Below are 21,366 nucleotides of genomic sequence, written 5' to 3'. Positions count from 1 at the left end.
GATACACATCTGTTTTCCACTGAACTTACAAGTCTGTCAGTTCTGTCATTGAGGCGAAGGCCATTTCATCAATGTATCGGATTCTGTTGAATGACAAATCCCTGCAAGATAAATTGCATTACTTGGAATGTATTTTTTTCGTGTGTGTGTGTGTGTGTGTGTGTGTGTGTGTGTGCATAAAATTACATTTTGGTCCATACTTTAAAGCGCATGTCTCTTATGCGAAATACCTCGGGTCAGATTATATTTACAATCGCTTGCTTAGTCTTTGAAAACAACCTCAGGAATAATATTGAAATTACAGCATTGTGAGAAATGGATGGCAAATAACTGCTCTACTCGATAATTTCATCAATCTCGTTATTACTACTTTCTCGAGATAAAGTTCAGTTCATTCTATTACGAAGAGGAAACCAAATCTTTCATGCGTTCTTTTTTAGAAACAAAAACTACATTGATCAGATCATTATTTTTGCATGATTAGTGTGTAATGTTTGGCTATTAGGAAGACGTTAGGCGAAATACAGCCATAATATACAAATATATAGGCCAAAAGCTATTCCACTGTTGATGTCAAATGGCTTACAGTCTCATTAGTTTTATCGAAATCCATTTAAAACATCCAATATAATTTGTATTCTGTTCTCCAGCTGCGAAAAAGATTTCAGACGGAAAATGAATACGGATATTCATTGGTTATTAGTATCTAATGCAGACAGTCTTTAACATTTCCCTGTCCAGTGACTTATGTGTACTCACTGGTTCCTAGTATATAATACGGACAGTCATCGGGATCCCCTTTGTGTATGGTCGTTATTTACTGACATATAATACAATCCGTCTTTGCATCGCCCTGGGGGATCCCGAGAGGCCGAGTGGTCGAAAGCGCTCTCCGTTATGGATCACTGCCATCTTACCTCTGTCTGCGTGGGTTAGAGTCTCGGATTCAGCCAATGTGGGTATGTGAGAAAGCTTGCCAGTAGCTTCTCGTGGGTCGGTGGTTCTTTCCGGAGTTTTCCCAGGTTCTTCCTCCACCATTAATACTGGCCGCCATGTATAGCCTATCGTGTGCTGAAAAATGGCGTTAAACCCTACAACAACAACAACAAAGCATCCCCCTGGCCAGTAACATATGAATATATGAATGCTCATTTTAAATATTATTCATATCCATAACTTGTACAAGCAAAATTTAAATACTTCTTTCAAATTGTTGCTTAGCTGTTCGTTCAATCAAGACACGATATATATATATATATATATATATATATATATATATATATATATATATATATATATATATATATATATATATATATATATGGGGGCCCGGGTGGCCGAGTGATCTAAAGCGATCACCGTTCCGGATCACTGCCATCTCACCTCTGCGTGGGTTCGAGTCTCGGGCTCGGCCAATGTGGGTATGTGAAAAAGCTTGCCGGTAGCTTCTCGTGGGTCGATGGTTCTTTCCGGGATTTTCCTGGGTTCTTCCTCCACCATATATATATATATATATATATATATATATATATATATATATATATATATATATATATATATATATATATATATATATATATATATATATATATATATAATCTGTGTTTTTGCAGGTAACGAAAATCTACGAACGAAATAATATACCTAAAACGAAACATTAGAATAGGCAAATAGTGTTAATTTAAGCAGAGTGACCCAAAAAATTAATCCCCAAGAAATTAGTCCTTTTACTGCCAAACCAGGAAGTTTTTCCAGGAATATGTTTGAGTTATTGTCTAATTCCTCGCAAGCGGTACTAAATCTCCTTGATAAGTGATAGAAATTGAGACTCTCCGTAAAGTACGTGACACGTTATCTACTTACAAATATATCAATTTGGTTAATCCTAGAAAGACCAGGGCCGGGATTCCGTCAATTAGATTATTATTGAGAATTAGATCCTTGAGGTTGAAAAGACCATCAAACTGCCCTTCCCTTAAAGTGGCAATTTGATTATGCCCTAGGTTTCTGTGAATAGAAAAGACATTATTATAGTCTGTGCATTGTGAGAATTGGCACTATTTCGGAATCGCCTTGGAAACTAAACATTATAGAGGAGTTCTCCGAATGCCAGGATAACAAGGAATTCTGTGAGAAATTGCGTTCTCTTTTTACCTCAATTACAACTGAAAACAATGTTAACCCCGACTCAAACGGGTTGTACCGACATTAAGATCGTTTAGAAACAATATCTGGGAAGCAGTCGCCACTGTCACCAAATCTGTTTATCTGCAGCAGTCTAGCAGATACGTTTGTTTTTGTTATTAAAAAAATATTTTGGCGACTGAACCGACAAATTTAAAAAAATTATATTTAGCGAAGCAAAGATTTTTCGTCAAAATCGAGAAGGAAACGTTGGCTTGTTTCACAATTTAAAACGAGGCTGACCTCGGGGTTCAATTATTTGTGCAGGCAGTATCGCACACACAAGGACTTAATGAGACTTTTTGGATTGAACACTGCGGATAAATATCATCATTTTACATTCACCATAAATCCGGTCATTCACTCCCGTACCACAACCATAACATCTCAGGACTTTATAACTATTCCATAATGAAAAATATGGCGTATTACTTACTTACGTTGGTGTAGTGTTTGACTAGTAATTCACGGGTAGCTGTTTCGATACCAGCCCAGACTAGCCTGGTTCGGCTGCCTCCGTGTCCTTGAGAAAGTCACGCTGATCCCATTTCCTGGGCGTGATATGGTCCATAACGTGCTCAATTAAGAAAACATCCAGCAACAACCAGGTTGTAATTATGTGTATTAGCACTTCTAACACTGTGGTTGCTGTGTAACATTTGCACGTGTATTTTGTCGTTCTAATGTTGTGGTTTCTGTGTAACTTTTGTATGTGTATTTTGTAGTTCTAACATTGTGATTTCCGTGTAAGGTTTTTATGTGTATTTTGTAGTTCTAACGTTGTGGTTGCTGTGTAACCTTTATATGTGTATTTTGTAGTTCTATCATTGTGGTTGCTGTGTAACGTTTGTATTGGTATTTTGTAGTTCTAATATTTTGGTTGCTGTGTAACATTTGTATGTGTCTTTCCTAGTTCAAACACTGTGGTTGCTGTGTAACGTTTTTATGTGTATTTTGTTGTTCTAACATTGTAGTTGCTGTGTAACATTTTTATGCGTATTTTGTAGTTCTCACATTGTAGTTGCTGTGTAACATTTTTATGCGTATTTTATAGTTCTCACATTGTGGTTACCGTGTAACGCTATGTGTATTTTGTAATTCTAACATTGTGGTTACCGTGTAACCTTTTTATGTGTATTTTATAGTTCTAACATTGTGGTTACCGTGTAACGTTGTTACGCGTATTTGGTAATTCTGACATTGTGGTTGTTGTGTAACCTTTTTATGTGTATTTTGTAATTCTGACATTGTGGTTGTTGTGTAACCATTTTATGTGTACTTTGTAATTCAAACATTGTGGTTGTTGTGTAACCATTTTATGTGTACTTTGTAATTCTAACATTGTGGTTGTTGTGTAACCATTTTATGTGTACTTTGTAATTCTAATATTGTGGATACTGTGTAACGTTTGATATGATTTATTCTTGGCATGAAGGCCCGAGATATTGTGGGTGGCAATGGAGTAATAAACATTTTCTCCGATCATTGACAAAAAGAGTTATAGAAGTTCTGAAATGCCCAAAGCGATTCCGGAATGGCCAGTCAATATGAGATTACACATTTTGTGCAATACTGATAACCTTTGCAAATAATAATAATTTATTGAGGAGGAGAAAACAACAAAATGCAAGTTGTCAAAGTGAATGAGCTATATGTACTTGTTTCATATTTCCTAATTACTGAACGAAGAAAATAAATATAAAGGTCATTTTAATCTATCAAGCAATGTAACATTAAAAATCTCATCAAAACTCAAGCATATCAGTTGGATTGTTCAATTAAGTACAGTTTAGAAACGTGTCTGATACATTATTGTAAAATGGCACCTGTAATTATTTTCACAATAATGCATACAATATAGAATGAAATAACATCCAAAAGTATACTACTGCAGATTGCATGTGTTACATAAATCACGTGCAGGGAATAATCAAGCAGTCTTGTTGAGCTGTTAATCAATAAATGCTGCGCATAATGCATATAAAACGACAAGCGGTGAAGAAAGTAATTTGGATGAAGGAAAAGATAACTTACAGCGATTTCACACAATAAAATGAACGAAATAGGGGAAATATTGTTTCATTCCATCCACGTTAACTTACAGCAGAGTTAATTCAGTGCATCCAGACATGTCGGGGATCTCATTAATTTTGTTTGAATGTACGTCACTGAAAGAATACAAAAACGGAAATAATACATACGCATGTGCATATCTCAACGTAGTAATTAGGTAGAGGGAGGAAGTTATGTTACCGAATACTACACACACACACACACACACACACGTAATCTAAGTCTAATGCAGACAAACAATAAACACAACAGAATATGTTGAACTTTCAAAACTGAATACAGATGTAATAAAAGTATTATTTCAAAATTATGGATGTCGTGTTTGATTGGTTTGAACTACGATGACCAACAAAAGGAGAAGCAAGAGTGCCATCTATTTATTTTTATTAACAAGAATCACAACAATAAAACTAATACCAACAAGAACTATAAAAGTAGTAATTATATGTAATTGAATGAATACTGAATTAAGTTAATTAATTATTTCACTGAAAAATATTGGCCCTGAACAGATAATTAGTTTATTTTTTATCTGCGTATGGGTGCGGTTTGGAGTATTCTTGATTAAATATGCTTGGTTTCGGTTTTCTTTGGTGGCGGATCTAATAAGATTCCTTGTTATGGAAATCCAGTTGCGACTGTGATCACATGCATATAGTAAAATGTCACTGAAGGAATGGCCAGGGGAAGAGCAGTGTTCTTCTACTGGGCTTCTGTCCAACTTCTTTGTCAGCCAGACATATTGTTACTACTCTATAATCTTAAACGAAGCAATACAAAGGAGTGAAAACCAACAAAACCTGTAAAATTCAACAAATACATTATTTTCTTTGAATACAAAGTGAAAATTTAAAAGAACTTAGTTAAACGAATTAAGACCCAAATTGTCCTAAAGATTTATCACAGGTCCAGGATAAAAAATATGTTACTAAAGTATAATTAAAAAACACGATAAACATAAGGTACAACAGGTTGATCCACGAGGAAAACCAACGTCCTAGACCCAGGCCCAAATAATAATATTTACTTATACTAATAATGACCCTAGTTATTAACCTGTACTCATAGAGAAAATGGACATTTGTCAGGTCAATGAAACTTGGTTTCCTTACTTAGCAAACTGGTCAGGGGTTTAGCAAATATGGGAAAATTGGAGTAACATTTCCGATAGTATCTAGCCATACCCCAAAATCGCATCAGTATCTTCCTACTAATAGGCACATGGATTTCAAAGATGGCATTGACCTTAACTTCAGTCGGTTTAACTTGTCTATGTCCCACGATATGTTATAAAAATAAAACACAAGCGCGGCATAATTCACTTTTACTTAAATTTACTGCTAAATCTACATTGAGTTTTTCAAAGAATTTCCAGATGGTTTCCAACTGATCTTTCCAGGTGACATTGTAGATAATGACGTTATCAATGTAAGCGTCACAATTTTCTAGACTAGATATAATTATGTTCATTAAACGTTGAAGTTTACGAGGCAACCTTTGATTCCAAATGACATTAATTTATATCTTATAAAGTCCATCTGGAGTAACGCATGATTCAATTTCCTTTGCCCTTTCCGTCAATGGATTTTACCAGCATTCTTTCAAAATATAAAATGTGGTTACGTATTTTGCATTTCCAATTTCGTCAATGCGGTCATTGATTCTTGGCGATCGTCACAATGTTCACTTTTTTATAGTTGGTACACATGCAGAAAGTATTATCTGATTTCGACACAAGATACACAGTGAACTCAAGTCACTTCTATATGGTTCTGTGAAATCTTTCTCGGCTTGGTCTAAGGAAAGTGATGAACACAGTCAAGCATCATTCTGCTAAATGGCTCGTCAAAATGCTTTAATAGGTTGTAGATGAGCCATATGTATCTTCTAATTGGGTTTTCATACCATTTGACAAATGCAACAAGATCTACATTATTTACAAAGATCACATTTAATTTAGGCCAGTAATAATGATTCAAAATATTGTGAAAGTCTTATTGACCTCTAAAGACCATCCGAAAGAGTTTCAAAGGCTAGACTAAGAATTTTCTATCTATATGACTTAGGAACGAGAGCTCAGTGATCACTCGTCCACAGCGGGTACCTTAGGTGGTCTCCGTTTTCTAATAAGGATCCTATTTGTAACCAATAAGAAACAGGTACTTGTGTGACTTCAGTTTGGCTAATAGTCCTCCGAAACAAACAGGATATTACATGACCGTATTCCTGTTCGACAACGAATGACGTTTGTCACCCTGATTAGAATAAAGAGAACGAGTAGTAAAAAGAGGATCACTTTGATCAATACGTTTTGATTGAGCCATGCCGAGTGGAAGACTTACTGTCAAAAGAAAGTTCGAGAGTCAGGTTATAATCATAAGCTGCGTGCGCAGCCTCATCCAAAGTTTCCACCTTTTTGTCATTGAGATAGGTCTTGATATTACAGTTTATGGAATTCTCCAACTCTTCAACTAGCATGAGCTGTCTATGATTATCGTAATCTTTATCAACCTTTTTAGAAGAGCACACCTATCAAAATGCCGTGCCTTTTCAAATGCAAATTTCACTTAGGTTTGGTCGGTTGATTTTCCACAATTCATAAATCCATTATAGATTTGCCTCATGTACCAACTTATAACCCTCCAAGATATATTCCCTAACCACAACACTCTGTTGTACTGACAGTGAAACATAAATATCAATACCTCTGCCATTTGTAATAACAAAATCCAGTGCTCTCTCAGGTGTTCCGCAATTTTCTCAAAATGAAGAAAATATTGATCTACTTCTTCTTCTTGAAAAAGAGGTACTAACTTGACATTTCTGAAAACTTCAAAACCTGAATGTTGCATGTAAAAACAAGGAAGGGGTGCTTCCCACTCTCCGGCTCTAATTCTTTTATCAAAATTGAAATTGCGTTTCTTCCTTTTCTTTCTGCAACTCTATTACCCTCTCTTCTTTTGCTCTTTGCATTAGTCTATCTTCTCTCTCTCTCTCTGTCGTTCCTCTTTCTGCAACTGCAATTCTCTTTCTTTTTGTAGCTGTATTTGTCTCTCTCACCACTTTCTCCAATTGCAGTTTTTTTTTAAATCTTTCATCTTTTTCTCTCTGCAACTGCATTTGACTCACTTCTTTCTGAACCTGAAGCTTTATTCACCCTATTTCCGTCTTGTGTTTTAATTTCAATTCAATTACATTTACGTAAGAGCCTGAAATACATTTTCTAATTACACCCAGATCACATTTATACCAAATAATCTTTTCCACTAAATCTTTGATGAAAATACTTTTTGATGTCTTATTAAAGAAGCCTTCGCCTTAGAAAGATCATATTGCCTGGCAAGCTGATGCAATTCGTCCTTTCTTAAGGACTCTAACCTTTCCTGGATAGGATTTAAAATAAATTTCCCCACTTTAGATGACATTGTGAAAGCTTGTTGGTTTCACTATTGATTTTGTAAATACGTAAAATAATACATTGGACCTAGAAAATTACGAAAGAAAGTAAATTTAAATTTGAAAAGTTGTTTTCTGAAATATGTTAGAGAAATTTGTATCCCTAGGACGAACTCTCAGTTTTCTGTTACGACTTTATTATCTAAAACTAAGTAATAGAAAAGAGCAAAAACCAATCTAATATTCAACAGATAATGTATTGCCATAGAATAACAAAGTGAAAATTTAGTTTTTAAAAATTACAGTAATGCGAATTGAATCTCAAATAGTTCTATAAGATTTATCACAAGTCCAAATGTATAAAGCTCCAATTGAATTGTAGAGGTATTCCAAATAAGTTCCAGAATTGAATGTGTTGACGTGCCTGTAGTCTCGAGTATGCTGTGGTGCCAGTGGCCTGTAATGTGGTGACCTGTTAACAGTTTTTTGATGTATCACAATAATATAATCCAAAGATTTTCTTGTCTGAAAGCACTATAATGCCAAATTGATATTCCATGAATATTGTAGATGAGCACATTGTATTTCCAATGAATAATAATTTGAATAAATAATTCAACGCAAATGAAATATTGAACACAACAATAAGACGGACTCTACCTCAGATGTTAAATACAACAATGAGTAATTTCTCTAGTCAATAACATTATATATAAAAAATAAGACGCAAAAGCAGAACCAGGATGAGGGACAAACGTTCATTTCTAGAACACTCTAAGTTGAAAACAAGATAAACTCTGTTACTAAAATTACAACAGAGGAGATGGTAAACATAATGTACAACAGGTTTACAACGTACTAGACCAAGACCCAAATAAAAATATTTACCTCAGCTGAAATTTGTTCTAATATTTAAACCATACTTGTAGAGAAACATTAACTATGTATTAACTATATATTATTTGTTTAAAAATAAAAGTTACTTATCAGGACACAATGAACATGATTTTGGACAAGGTCAAGTCCAAAATACAATTGTAGATAACATATAATTATCGAGAAAAAAGCTAACACACACACACACACACACACACACACACATATATATATATATATATATATATATATATATATATATATATATATATATATATATATATATATATATATATATATATATATATATATATATATATATATATATATATATATATATATATATATATATATATATATATATGCAAATGATACATCCAACCTCCCCCCTCCAATCCTCACTGCCAAACCAGTATTATTTGCACTGCTGCAGGCATTGATTGTTTGCATACTTCATGGGTTCTCGACACAAATTAGACTATCAAAGGCTGCACTCAACCAAGCATACGATTGCAGCTCGACAAACCTGGACTGAACACAGAAGATGACTGCAGGTCGACAGAATTTTATTTGAGATTGATTACTAAAGGAAGACTACTACATATAGTTTAAAAATTCTTTTCTTTTGTTTTCTCTGTTAGATTCAAACTGTCGAATCATATTAATCCCGTGTTCAACTTAAAAAGGCTGAAATTCGCGTTTAAAACGTTCAAATGTCAACGCACGTAAGGCTTTCCTCGTCCAAAAATAGAGCTTGTCAATACGTTTTTGTGGCCACGTGAAAATCAAACTTAAAATATAAGACGCAAACTTCCCGAGTGGATGTTGATGCGACCACATTAGTTTATATGATAACAAGAGAGTATCTACTACTGTGGCCCATGGGATGAAAGAGTTTAAATACATAGTAATTTTTTCTCCTGGAACTAAGGTGGATAAGCAAGTAAATTTCTCGTGTAGTTGGATCGTGTATATGTGGGATCAAATAAAAATGTTACTGATTGAACGTTTACGTTATCAAATCTCTCTCTCTCTCTCTCTCTCTCTCTCTCTCTCTCTCTCTCTCTCTCTCTCTCTCTCATAAAATAATATAATAAAAGGATAAGCCCTCTATCTATTTATCTATATTGTAAACACATACTAGTACCAAGTTCCCAGTTTAATGTTAATAAGTGAAGCTGTATTAGAGTTTCAGCATGGACACTGAAGACAGGTTAACCTACACACATAGATGGACGAAGTAAATCCAATATACTGCCTTCTTATTGACATGAAAGTATAAAAGGAAATATGTTGAATAGGTCGCATGAATGAAGAAAATTTTATTTGGGTTATTGAAGTTATTGAAACATGCTTGGAAAGAATCAAGTATGATCTTGAAGATGACGCAAACCAACTTCAGATTTCTTCCTATAAGACTTTAAATCTTTAGATTTCAACAAACAAGAACTATTCCCAGAAAACAGCCACATTGCAAGAGTTCAATGAAAATTCCAGAACCACTGTGTATATCTAAAGACTACCCGGGCTATAATCCCAAAATTTAAAGTTTGTGTCTTAATAGTATAGGAGATAGATGGCATTAATAATGGAGGGACAGAGAGACAGACATGAAGACATAAACCCCACCGCATTAAAAGTTGCATAGGGATAAAAGTGATTTTTTTTAATTACTTTTTTAAATAGTATGGCTGTCAAGACACAATACAAATTTACTTTACTCTGAACTCAATGATGCAACTAATAACTACACACATTAACTATACTGACAAACAATTTATTTTAATTTTCAATACTAATTATACTTTATTACAGCTATAAACAACAAATACTCTTGTTGAAATATAATTTTCCATTCACCCTAATAAAAAGGTGGTTCGTAATAAAAATGTTCTATTCCATTGTCATGACTGTAGAAGGAACGGTTGTGAGATACACACAAATAGTGAATGGGAAAAGAAAACTAAAGCTAATAACGTTGGCACTATTATTATTATTATTATTATTATTATTATTATTATTATTATTATTATTATTATTACTATTATTATTATTATTATTACTATTATTACTACTACTATTATTATTATAATTTTTATTTCTGTTCTGACCTTGTTGAGAGAAAAAATTATATTTATTGGTACTACGTCTATAGTTATAGTATTTAGAAAGAGCATAACAGTTTAATTTCAAAACGAAATAATTTCAAAATCGGTCAATAGTAAGATATATCGACATAATCGACCAAAAGCTGCCCAGTCGATCAACAGTAACATATATCAACTTAATCGATCAGTAGTAACACATATCAATTCAGTCGATCAATAGTAACAAAAATCAACCCAATTTATCTTCCTTGGGCTTTGCATACACTTTACTGAGTCAAGGTAGTGTGGAATACGATCGTATTTGGTGTAATTAATACGTGAATACGCATGTCTGAATTTCTACAAATGCAACCACAAAACACTATTTGAATGAAAATATGAGTAGATTCCGGATAATTGATTCCGGAATTGTTCGCCAAGTTAAGGAAATTACTATGAAATCGATAGGCTTATTCTGGTAATATATTTATTTTTGGCATGTCTGTTTTGGAAACTTTGATACCACAATAGTCAGATCTGCCCGTCCTTGAAACAAGGCATTTTCAAGGAAATCAACCGTATTTTTGACGTGGACATAAATAAAAGCGGCAGGACTGTTAAAACTCCCAATGTATTTATTGTGAGTGATACACACCAGGTCTTTTTTGAAGGCTGTATTATTTTTTGATAATAAATTATGTTAAAATATCCTATCTCCCTTACATGTAAAACATAAGGACTTTTCTCAGATGAAAAACGGAATATTGCAGACTTCTAAATAAATCCGTCGAGTTAATCAATATATCTGTACATAAGTATCTGAACGATTTATCACTTTGTTTAAAGAAAGAAACTGTTCAACGTGACAAGGTTAAACACGGCAAAAAATAAAGTACATAAGTATTATTATATAAATTTATATTGAATAATTACAAAATTTATAAGAAATACGATTAGCCGTCTTGTTGTACCGATAAAACAAATTGCTTCATAGAATCGAGTGAGCGATCGAACTAATTTGCTCAGTTTGACTGGATTACCTAATTACTTCCGGTCCTCTTAACGTCAACGTTGATGACAGTTCAGAGTCGCCTTATTCCTTTTCCTATTCTCTCTATTTCATCAGCCTCTTTCGGGTCATCAACCGTAACTTGGTTGTCTTCTGTTTTTTGTTTTATCACTGTGTGGTGCACATATGGAGCTATTTTCCCCCTGTGCTTTCCAGGAACAGCTTTATTTTCTACGAAGTCGATCTCTCTTTTCCTTTAAGTCCTGTGCCCCTCAACTTCCAGACACCCGTCCCTTGAACAATTTATAACGAGAAAGACTTGATTTTTCCCGGAGCTAAGAACTTCTTGCCTTCCCACAGAAAATTAGACTGACTACTTTCGCGAGGGAAATTACTTAAAACATCGAATTTCGTCTGTGGAACACCTCTTCATTTAGTTTAGCCAATCAAGATTGATATTATCGATCTGCCAAACATTTAACACGCCCATCGATGTTAGAATAATTCTCACTATTCCGCCTTTATTAATAACTATTTCGGGGAGAAAATCATATTCGACACTTATTTCCAAATGCTACCAATCATTTTCACCTCTGGATTGTCTCTACTTTGACATTTTCCTCTATCTACCCCTACCCCCACCCCAATTAGCCTCTCCTCTACCTGTTCTCTCTCTATCTGACCATTATCCCAGCGGGTCCTAATTAAAAATCAATTAAGCCCTAAACAAGAGTATCACATCCATCGCAAGCTAGCGATTTATTGCGGGCCTAGCCCATTGGTAAAACTTGATTGTTACGTGTCACGCTGACTTCGACAAGAACGACTCCTGTGTTTGTTGTAATAATATTTTTGTGCTTCAAAATTCATTCTGTTACATAAATAAACTATAATTCAGCAGCAAAGCAACGTATCGCTGCACTTTTTCCTACCCCCATAAATACACCTATATAAGTGCACCCTAGTCTCCACTCCCATGCTCCTCTCCAGAGCATGAATCAACCTTTTAAAAGTGGCGTGCTTATCTACAAACTACCCCAATTACATCACAGGTTTCAAGTCGCAGACTTAAGGGGTGTTGAAGGAGGTGCACAACATCACGCACGCGCATTACCCCCCCCCCCCACACAGGTGCTCTTACTGGCGGACAGGATCATATAATTCCGGCTTTGTCTTAGAAAAGTGAGGGTAGAATCGATCAATCAATCAATCAATCGATTAATTAGTCTATCAGTCACAAAGAAACATTTGAATTTGTATTACACCTATAAAATGCGTGATTAAGTTTGCAAATACTTACATAACTTTTAGTTTGTCCATGTTTGTACAGAGGTCTTCTGGCAGTGCAGTAATGGCGGCTCTGTCAAATATTATCTTGTCAAGACCTCTTGTTCCAGTTAGAGATGGAAACACGGTCTGGTCGCGGGCTTCGGATATCATTCTGTTACATTGTCGATGAATAAAGACATATGAGAAGAAATTATTCGTATGTATCGTCAATAAATAAAGACACAAATGATGGAATTATTCCTAGGTATTGTCGATAAGTAAATGAATATAGGAAGGAATTATTTATATGTATCGTCGATAAATAAAGACATATAGGATGGGAATATTCATATGCATCGTCGATAAATAAAGACATAGAGGATGGAATTATTCATAGGTATCGTCGATACGTAAGTGAATATAGGAAGGAATTATTTATATGTATCGTCGATAAATAAAGACATATAGGATGGAAATATTCATATGCATCGTCGATAAATAAAGACATATAGGATGGAATTATTCATATGCATCATCGATAAATAAAGATAGGAGCAGGCATCGTCCATGAAAAAAGGCATTCAAGGGAATATATTCTCAGGCATTCAGGGTTGATAAACATTAAAGCCATTGATTGACAACGGAAATGTTCTTAGAGACTAGTCGATCAAAAAAAGAAGAAAAAAAAAGAATTGAGAATGTAAATATTCTCTGGGCATTGTCGATGAATAAAAAGGGATTGAGAATATAAATATTCTTTGGGCATTATCGATGAATAAAAAAGGCAAATATTCTAAGGAAATCGTCTATAAATATAAGAGAGTAAGTATCGTTGGAATAGTGGATGAAGAAAAGGAAGCAAAGTATCCATACAGACCTGTCATTTAATAAATATACTAATCATGTAAAAATTACTATTAGATATGGTGTATGAACATCGAGATGTGAAATATTTTTAGGCATTGTCCAGAAATAAAGTCATTAGGAAGGCAGTCTAAATTACAGTGCACGAATAAAATGCATGGTGGAAAAAAAAGTCCTTAATAAATGGATGAATAGAATGCATGAAAAGGGGAAATATTTTTAGGTAGGAAAGATATTTCAAGTTATTATCGATGAATACGAGCAAAGAGAAGCATTCTTTCATAAAATGGATGTAAAAGGAAAATATGCGGAAGCAATGTCAATAAATAAAAACATTAAGAAGTACACATACAAATCAGTTTAGAAACAACCGGAACGTATCCTACAGATAAAGTTTACGCTGATGACACTCAAATATATAAATCTAGCTGTCCAACTGAAGATGAGGCTGCCATCTAGAGAGGTGAATTTCCAATGTGAAATCGATTAGACATGCAACAAGATGCAGATGACTGATGATGACACTGAAGCCACCCTGATTACCACGCAAATATAGTCCTATTCACATTTTACACAAAATACTAAGCATCAGCAATAACAACATTACATTTACAGTCAGTAAGTAACCTAGGTGTCACTCTCGACAGCACGCTTTCATTACACCAACATGTCATGAATATATGGAAGGCTGCAATTGTCTTTCGGCTGACGCCACTAAAACACTTGTGTGTTCCTTAGTACTTTCAAGATTGGACTATTGTAATTCACATCATTCTAGTTCGTCTCAGTATTAACTACAGAAACTTCAAAGAGGTCAACAATAAAAAGGAGAGCTAATGAAATCGACTGCTTGGATAATCTTTAGGTTATGAAGAACTGACCACACCTCTCTCTGTGTGCTGTAACCTTCACTGCCAACCTGTTCGATGCAGAATTACGCACAGAATATGTTCACTATGCTACATTTCGTTGACTGGCTCTAGTCCAACATATCTATCTGACTTCACCAATGTGTATACTCCATCAAGAAACTTACGTTCCGTTTCCAAGTCAAGTATTCTCCTTGTTCCCACTGTTAAAATGAAGTCATACGGACAACATTCTTTTGCTTACCGAAGACCTTGCTACGTGAAACCAATTTCCCATATATCTTAGACACAAGAACACTGTACCCTCATTCAAGAGTGCTCTTAAACCTAATCACCTATTTCAACTACAAGAACAAATTTACGACTTAACAGTGATTACGTTCTTAATTATTGTCAGCATCTTTTAGTTTGGAAATTTCATGGCGTTTGTTTTGTAATCTTGTCGTTGTATATTTTGTATGTGTGGTTAATCAAAATATTATATAACACGTGCTATAAAGAAAAAGTTACTAAAGTCTTTATAACTGTATCCTTTTTAAACGTAAGTTCCTTTCAACCTTCATGCATTTTATAAAACCAAAACGTTATTTCTCTTGAGCACGTGTGGCCTGTTCAGCTAATCACAGTTGGAACACTTTTCACGCTGGCGTATTGCCATGACAGGCAATGTGACACATTTTACTACTATTTGTGTTTTCCTATTATTTATTTATTTATTTAGGCGTAATTAGAACATACAATAAAATAGGTGAAAGTGATTGAAAGTAATGAAGTAGAAAAGCCCACGAATGTCAATTCATGAAAGAAATCAACGTGAAGTAGAAAGTCTCAAGGAGGGAAAAAGGAAAATGGAGTAGCAATGAAGTTGTGAAGTAGGAATTAATACATGATAAGAGATCTTGAAGCCATCGACCATTCCAGGTAACAGTGTTAACTGCAATTACCATATCATTTTGCAACACAAGGAATCCCGTGATTAATACGGTGTATTTTTATAGCGATTTGTATCAGCATTCTTTATGCTTAAATGGTGCAGGAAGTTTTGCCCTACAAAACAAAAATGGAAACAAGAGCAAACATTCTTATCAAGAATCAGATCAGTAATAATGAAGGAATACCTACAGTTCTTTCAGTTCCGGCAAATTACTAAAAGTATTTCTGGCTATCGATCGTATTGGGTTATCCTTTAAGTCGACCGTCTCAAGCTTTCTATTTCCATTGAAGGTATCATTCTCAAGGTGTTGGATTCTATTTTCGGCGATATTTCTGAAAAGGAAAAAATCCATAACAGAAAGAATGATCTCAAGCATTTATCCAAGAATGTGTTTAGCTCTTGCATGTTTTTGTTTTTTTAAAAATTGTTTGTTTTAGAATGGTCAAATATAAAGGAACACTTTTTGACAAAATAGTATAAGCGAGAAGCAGCAAAACCTTGACATATTGATCTTAAAGAAAAATTAATTCTTGACATATTGTTTTTGCTTTTTGTTTTCCTCAAATCTTTCTTTGTTGCTTATTATGTACGAACTCCGTGTCTTACGGAGTTAAGAAGAAACAAGGGATTTTTTGTGGAATTTGAGAAAAAGCAGTATTATTCTATTTCATATTGGATAAGTCCAGACGATTTTTTTTTTTTTCTCATGGTCCTTACATTTGTCCGGTCCATTCGAATCCTTTGTCTATATGACAGAAAAAAGGGATTTATAAAGTCCAAAGAAGAAATAACAAAGTCCTCACGGGTGTGAACCGCCTTTCATCGTCATTCTAAAATGTTACTTTTCAACAAAATCAATAACAATTGTTTTGCCAATATATACCGATTAAAAATATATCTGTACACAAAAGATTTCATGTCATGCGTCCGATGATATTCAAAGCACAACACTTCAGCAAAAAAAATCTATTTGCGAAAAGTTATGAGAGACAGAATCTTGCATGTGTGCTTATTTAAAAATTTGCAGATCGCTTGGAATATTTTCCATCTTTTTGGAGCCGTGGTTGAAATTATTCAATGAGCTTTAAAAATTTAATTTGAAAGAACACACGTGTAAAAATATGTATTACATAACGAAAATGCCAATTTGATTTGATAAAACCACAATGCATTTTAGTGAAAAAGGATTCGAGAAAGTTTGGTAGCCTCGGGTATTTATTAAGTCACTAGGTGTGATACAGATGTGTAATGTGGAAAAATATGTTATTGGTGATTTAACCTACACAGGTCATAAGTCATGTAATAAAATATATCTGTATTTTATGTTAAAATTCTTCACGATACTCATCGTCGTTGAATTAAAGTCACTTGTCAGAAAAATGAGCGAGACGCAATTTATAAAGAACACGTCCGGTATTAAATTGTCCAAGATAGTTTAGGTCACAAAATTTAAATTTAATGGTATAGATTAAACAACGTGACAAAATAATATCTGTACTTCTGGAAACAGAATTTCTCCAAATGATTTTTTTAACACTTAGGTTGTAGGATTAACTATATTTATTTTTATCAAACACGTATATATCAATTGCAGATAAAAATTAAAGGTCAGAAAAGTAAACAAATAATTATAAAGCTAACACAAATTATTTAAATGGAACAAAAATATAATCAGGTCATATACATGTGAATATAAATAGGCATATTAAAGTGGATCGATCAAGGTCAATTATTTTCTGAGCAACCATGCCAAGAAATGTTTTACTAAACAAATCTGTCCAAAGCAGGAGAAAAAAATTGCACCAAAACTGGAAATATTTGTTTATAACATACAAACGTACTCAGCAATTTCAATTACCTTAACTGTTCCACCCATTTTACTTTAGCAGTATCTTACACAAGTCAGATTTTGGCATGGTTAACTTGAATACCACCACATTGTCATTATTACCATCGCACTCGCTTATACGTTGGATCCAACTGCAAACGACATAGACCCTGATATGCTGTCACATAATACGCAGACAGATCAGAGTCTGTGTTGTTTGCTCTACTGATTAATCCTAATAAACTGAATAGACCCAGATATTTCGTCGCATCATGCGATGCAAATGAACCCGACTTATAGACAAGTTTTACTCATTATCGTCAGCTTCATCGTACAATTTTCAATTTTAACTTTCAATTTCCAAGTTTACTTCTCTGAAACCGTATGTCCCGTGGAATAATTGTTTTTAGAATATCTTATGCAACACTTTATTAAAATTAAAGCAATCTGGCTATGTTTTCAGCCTAGCAAATGGTACTTACAAGTCCACAAGATCGGGCAAAGAAATCAATGCCGCTGGCACTTTTCCAAGCAGGTTCTTGTTCAGCTCTCTGTCAAAGAAAACACATTTTGATACACAAATAACCCCAGCATCACTAATTGAAGGTAAAAACATCAATTGTGCGATAGTGCTAGATGCTATTATTATTATTATTATGAACTCGTTATTAAAAGTTAAGATTTTTAAGAGGAAATAAGAAAAATCTTGAATAGTGCACAAGAATGTATGACTGTCGTGACCGAAAGACAGATAAGCTGAACAGCGGAATAGCTGCATAAAAAAATATTACGTCTTCGAGTATCGTAATCAGCCGAGTGCATGAAAACCAACAAGATGGGGATCACTGCTGAAAGAGCAATTTTCTACTGAATTGCAAGAACAGAAGCTTCAAAGATGTCATCTTAACAAAATTTTAATGTTTAGATACAAAATGAAGTCCAGCATCAAAAACTGCTGGTGGCCATGCATTTACCGTATTTATACATATATATCCCTCATCAAATGCATATATCAGAAACCCAGATCCGTCTTATACAGGGCAGCAGTTCATGGTGTGCACTGTCCATTAGAAACGATAAGTAGGTCAGTGTAACCCTTGATCTACGCATTGCGCGATGATAGGAATGCTCCTGTTTTGTTCGCAGTTGGATAGGAATCTTACATAAGAACAAATATGGCGTTTCCGTAAATTCTTAAACACTCTTAGGGCAAAATCTGGCTACGAAAAATACCTAACACAATGACACACCCGTTTAATTCATATGGAGAGACTGAATAGACGTTATGCACCAAAAGCACTTCTTCCTTCACATTATGCCATTCATAGTTTTCTTTAAAGATGCGTTCCATTAAAAAAAAAAAAAAAAAAAAAAACAATTTCAAACCGATATAAAAAACCTGTTCTTTTTATCACCCAGTTATTTGAAAGGATCGTCTGACTACCAATATCGTCCTATATCATTCAGTTCTTTATATATTTTTTGAAAACCCTGGTATAGATTTTGAAAAGTACTACTGTACCAAGTGAAGCTGCAGTTTTAAAAGTAGTCCCACTTTCAAATATGCCGTGTATATTTAAAATTATTATTGTTCTTTACTTGGTCCATTATCTCTACATAGGCATAACAGTTGTAAGGTTTAGCATACACCTTGATCTGTAAAGCCTATGGTTACTAATGGGTAGATTAGTCATCACTATGTAAGCCACAATAATCATTCTTTGTATCACAAATCACGTACTTGACGGGCAAAGTACTGAATAGCATCCTCTCTCATTTGGATGCTAAGCCGTCTTCTAGACTGGTACAGGGTTCACAAGTCCCCACCCCCACCCTGAATTCCTTTCTGGTGCGAGGTGTTCCAACTAGTTTTTCGCTATTATTTGAAGTGAGAGCCAGTAAATCATGTCATACAATTAGATAAGTTTGCTATTATTTGAGAGGGAATGAAGCTTTAAGTTGGTAGTGAGAGAGGATTAAATTTGTCCAACAGCAATTACAAAAGACGGATAGGTCAAGATGTTGTTATTAACCGGGCACAACTAGACGGTGCAGTGACTGTGTTGAGAAAACAAGCGTGCCTTAAGATGAACAGTGTGTGTGTGTGTGTGATTTTGGATTTTTTATCGTAGCTTTAACAGTTTTTCAGTCATATCGCTACGATGTCTGTAGTGTGGGAGTTTATCGTGAAGGCTAGCACTGGGACATCATGCCACAGACATGTAGCATGATGTCCCACCCAGTCACATTATCATGACACCAGGCCGACCAGTCCTAACACTAACTTCTTATTGCTGAGCGCCAAGCGAGGCAGCTGTTAGTACCATTTTTGTAAGTCTTTGGTATGACTCGACCGGGGATCAAACCCACGACCTTCCGCATCCCAAGATGGACATATTAATTGTTATCATTTCGAAAGAATTAATATGACAATAACAAGATCTCTAACTGACAAATATATTTTGAACTTCATTCTGTTGAAATGCGTGGTTGTTTTAGAAATGACTTTTTATGCGATCTGTGCGTTTATATGGCATGTGATTGGAGAAAAGTTCAACATTGTTCACCCTCTGGTATTCTGACTATCACACTATATCATATTTCAACAATGGAATGAAATTGTGGGTTTATTTTACTGTAATAGTTTGTATTTGAGTTTTTCTGTGTTGAAATATATCCTTCTATGTCCTATGTTGGTACGATAAGCGTGTCAAGAAACAAATAACTGAAAACCATTTTGGCATCATTAGGACTCCATTTAGCAAGCCAGAAGACTAGATTTGCTGATTGTCCAATGTTGTCATCATTCATCTAAGATGTCAAGAGAAATGAAAGGTTGGTACGCAAATCCTTTTCCCTTTTTGTCCATATATGACGGGTACGCAGCTTCAAATCTAGATCTTCGCCATGGTTTAAAGAGTCAACATACCTGGGTGCTTCAAATCCAAAGTAGAAAAGCAGAACCACCAATGTGGATCATGGTCTCTATGCGCCACCTATGTATAACCTGATCTCTAAGCGCAACCAATGTGGAATTTGATCTCTTAGCGCATTATCAGGCAGCAAATGTGTACTTACAGTAAAAGATACATTCAGAAAAGACCTCAGATGCGTTCACAGCCAAAACAAGGGACATAACCTACATCTGGAATAATGTTTTTGATTTTTCTTATAGGAAAGGGGTTGATCTTGTAGGGACACATTCAGATCTTTAGTGACAATTGAGTCGATTTGGTGAAAACGTTTCTTGTCAATACATGTCAACTTCTTTACTATTTTTCTCCATTGAAAATTTAAGGCCAATTTGAATTTAGCTGTACCCGATGACCTTTTTTAACCAGTCAGAATATTTGTAAGATCATTTATTAACTTTTCCCAGACGATACTTGAATTCCTGCTATTGAGATATTTTCATTATTTTTCGCCAGTGATTTTCGTTGCAAAGAAACCATGTCTTCATGGATTGCATTTCTATTGTTCCATAGCTTTCAGTTTTCACAATCCAATAAATGCGTTGTAAAATTGTTTGAAACCAACGGAACAAAAGGCAGCTTTGAGTGGTTTGGAGATTTTGTTTTGTTGAAATTACTGAAAAGGTTGATATGTTAAGAGCTGCGACGAAAACATTGATTTAGAGAGTCATCAATTAATCTTTCATTGAATAATCAAACTGATTAGAATTTCTTACATTCAAAGCTACTTTAGATTACATATCTTTCATCTTTATATTGTTACATTTATTTTTATGGGGAAAATTCAAACAATTTGTTGAAGAAATTGCGTAAAGCACGTTTCGAATGGCAAGCAAAAATAATTAAATTTTGTACAGAAATTTATGAAGTCAATTTTCTTCACATTGGTCAAAAAATTATTTGCAGAGAAAATGTATTTTTCTCTGCAGGAAACACTTCATCACTTCGACAATAGTTCCGCTCCAGCGATGAGAAAATGTTCTTGCTCGCGGAGAAAATCTAACG

The 21,366-nt window shown here is 34.4% G+C and overlaps 1 protein-coding gene across 1 annotated transcript in view; it reads right to left on the bottom strand.

Moving 5' to 3' along the window:
- Positions 1-21,366, bottom strand: part of LOC149784993 (uncharacterized) — a 155,626-nt gene that overhangs the window by 32,549 nt on the left and 101,711 nt on the right. The window contains exons 8-13 of the mRNA XM_089978671.1: positions 17,872-17,940; positions 15,750-15,893; positions 12,926-13,066; positions 4,287-4,352; positions 1,864-2,007; positions 30-101 (exon numbers count right to left, since the gene is read on the bottom strand). Of these exons, the coding sequence (XP_089834797.1) occupies positions 30-101; positions 1,864-2,007; positions 4,287-4,352; positions 12,926-13,066; positions 15,750-15,893; positions 17,872-17,940 (636 nt within the window). The remainder of the gene's footprint in view (positions 1-29; positions 102-1,863; positions 2,008-4,286; positions 4,353-12,925; positions 13,067-15,749; positions 15,894-17,871; positions 17,941-21,366) is intronic.

This window comes from Sinohyriopsis cumingii, chromosome 13 (assembly GCF_028554795.1).
Source record: "Sinohyriopsis cumingii isolate HCF-2022 chromosome 13, ASM2855479v2, whole genome shotgun sequence".
NCBI lineage: Eukaryota > Metazoa > Mollusca > Bivalvia > Unionida > Unionidae > Sinohyriopsis > Sinohyriopsis cumingii.
This window is presented reverse-complemented; position numbering and strand designations above follow the sequence as displayed.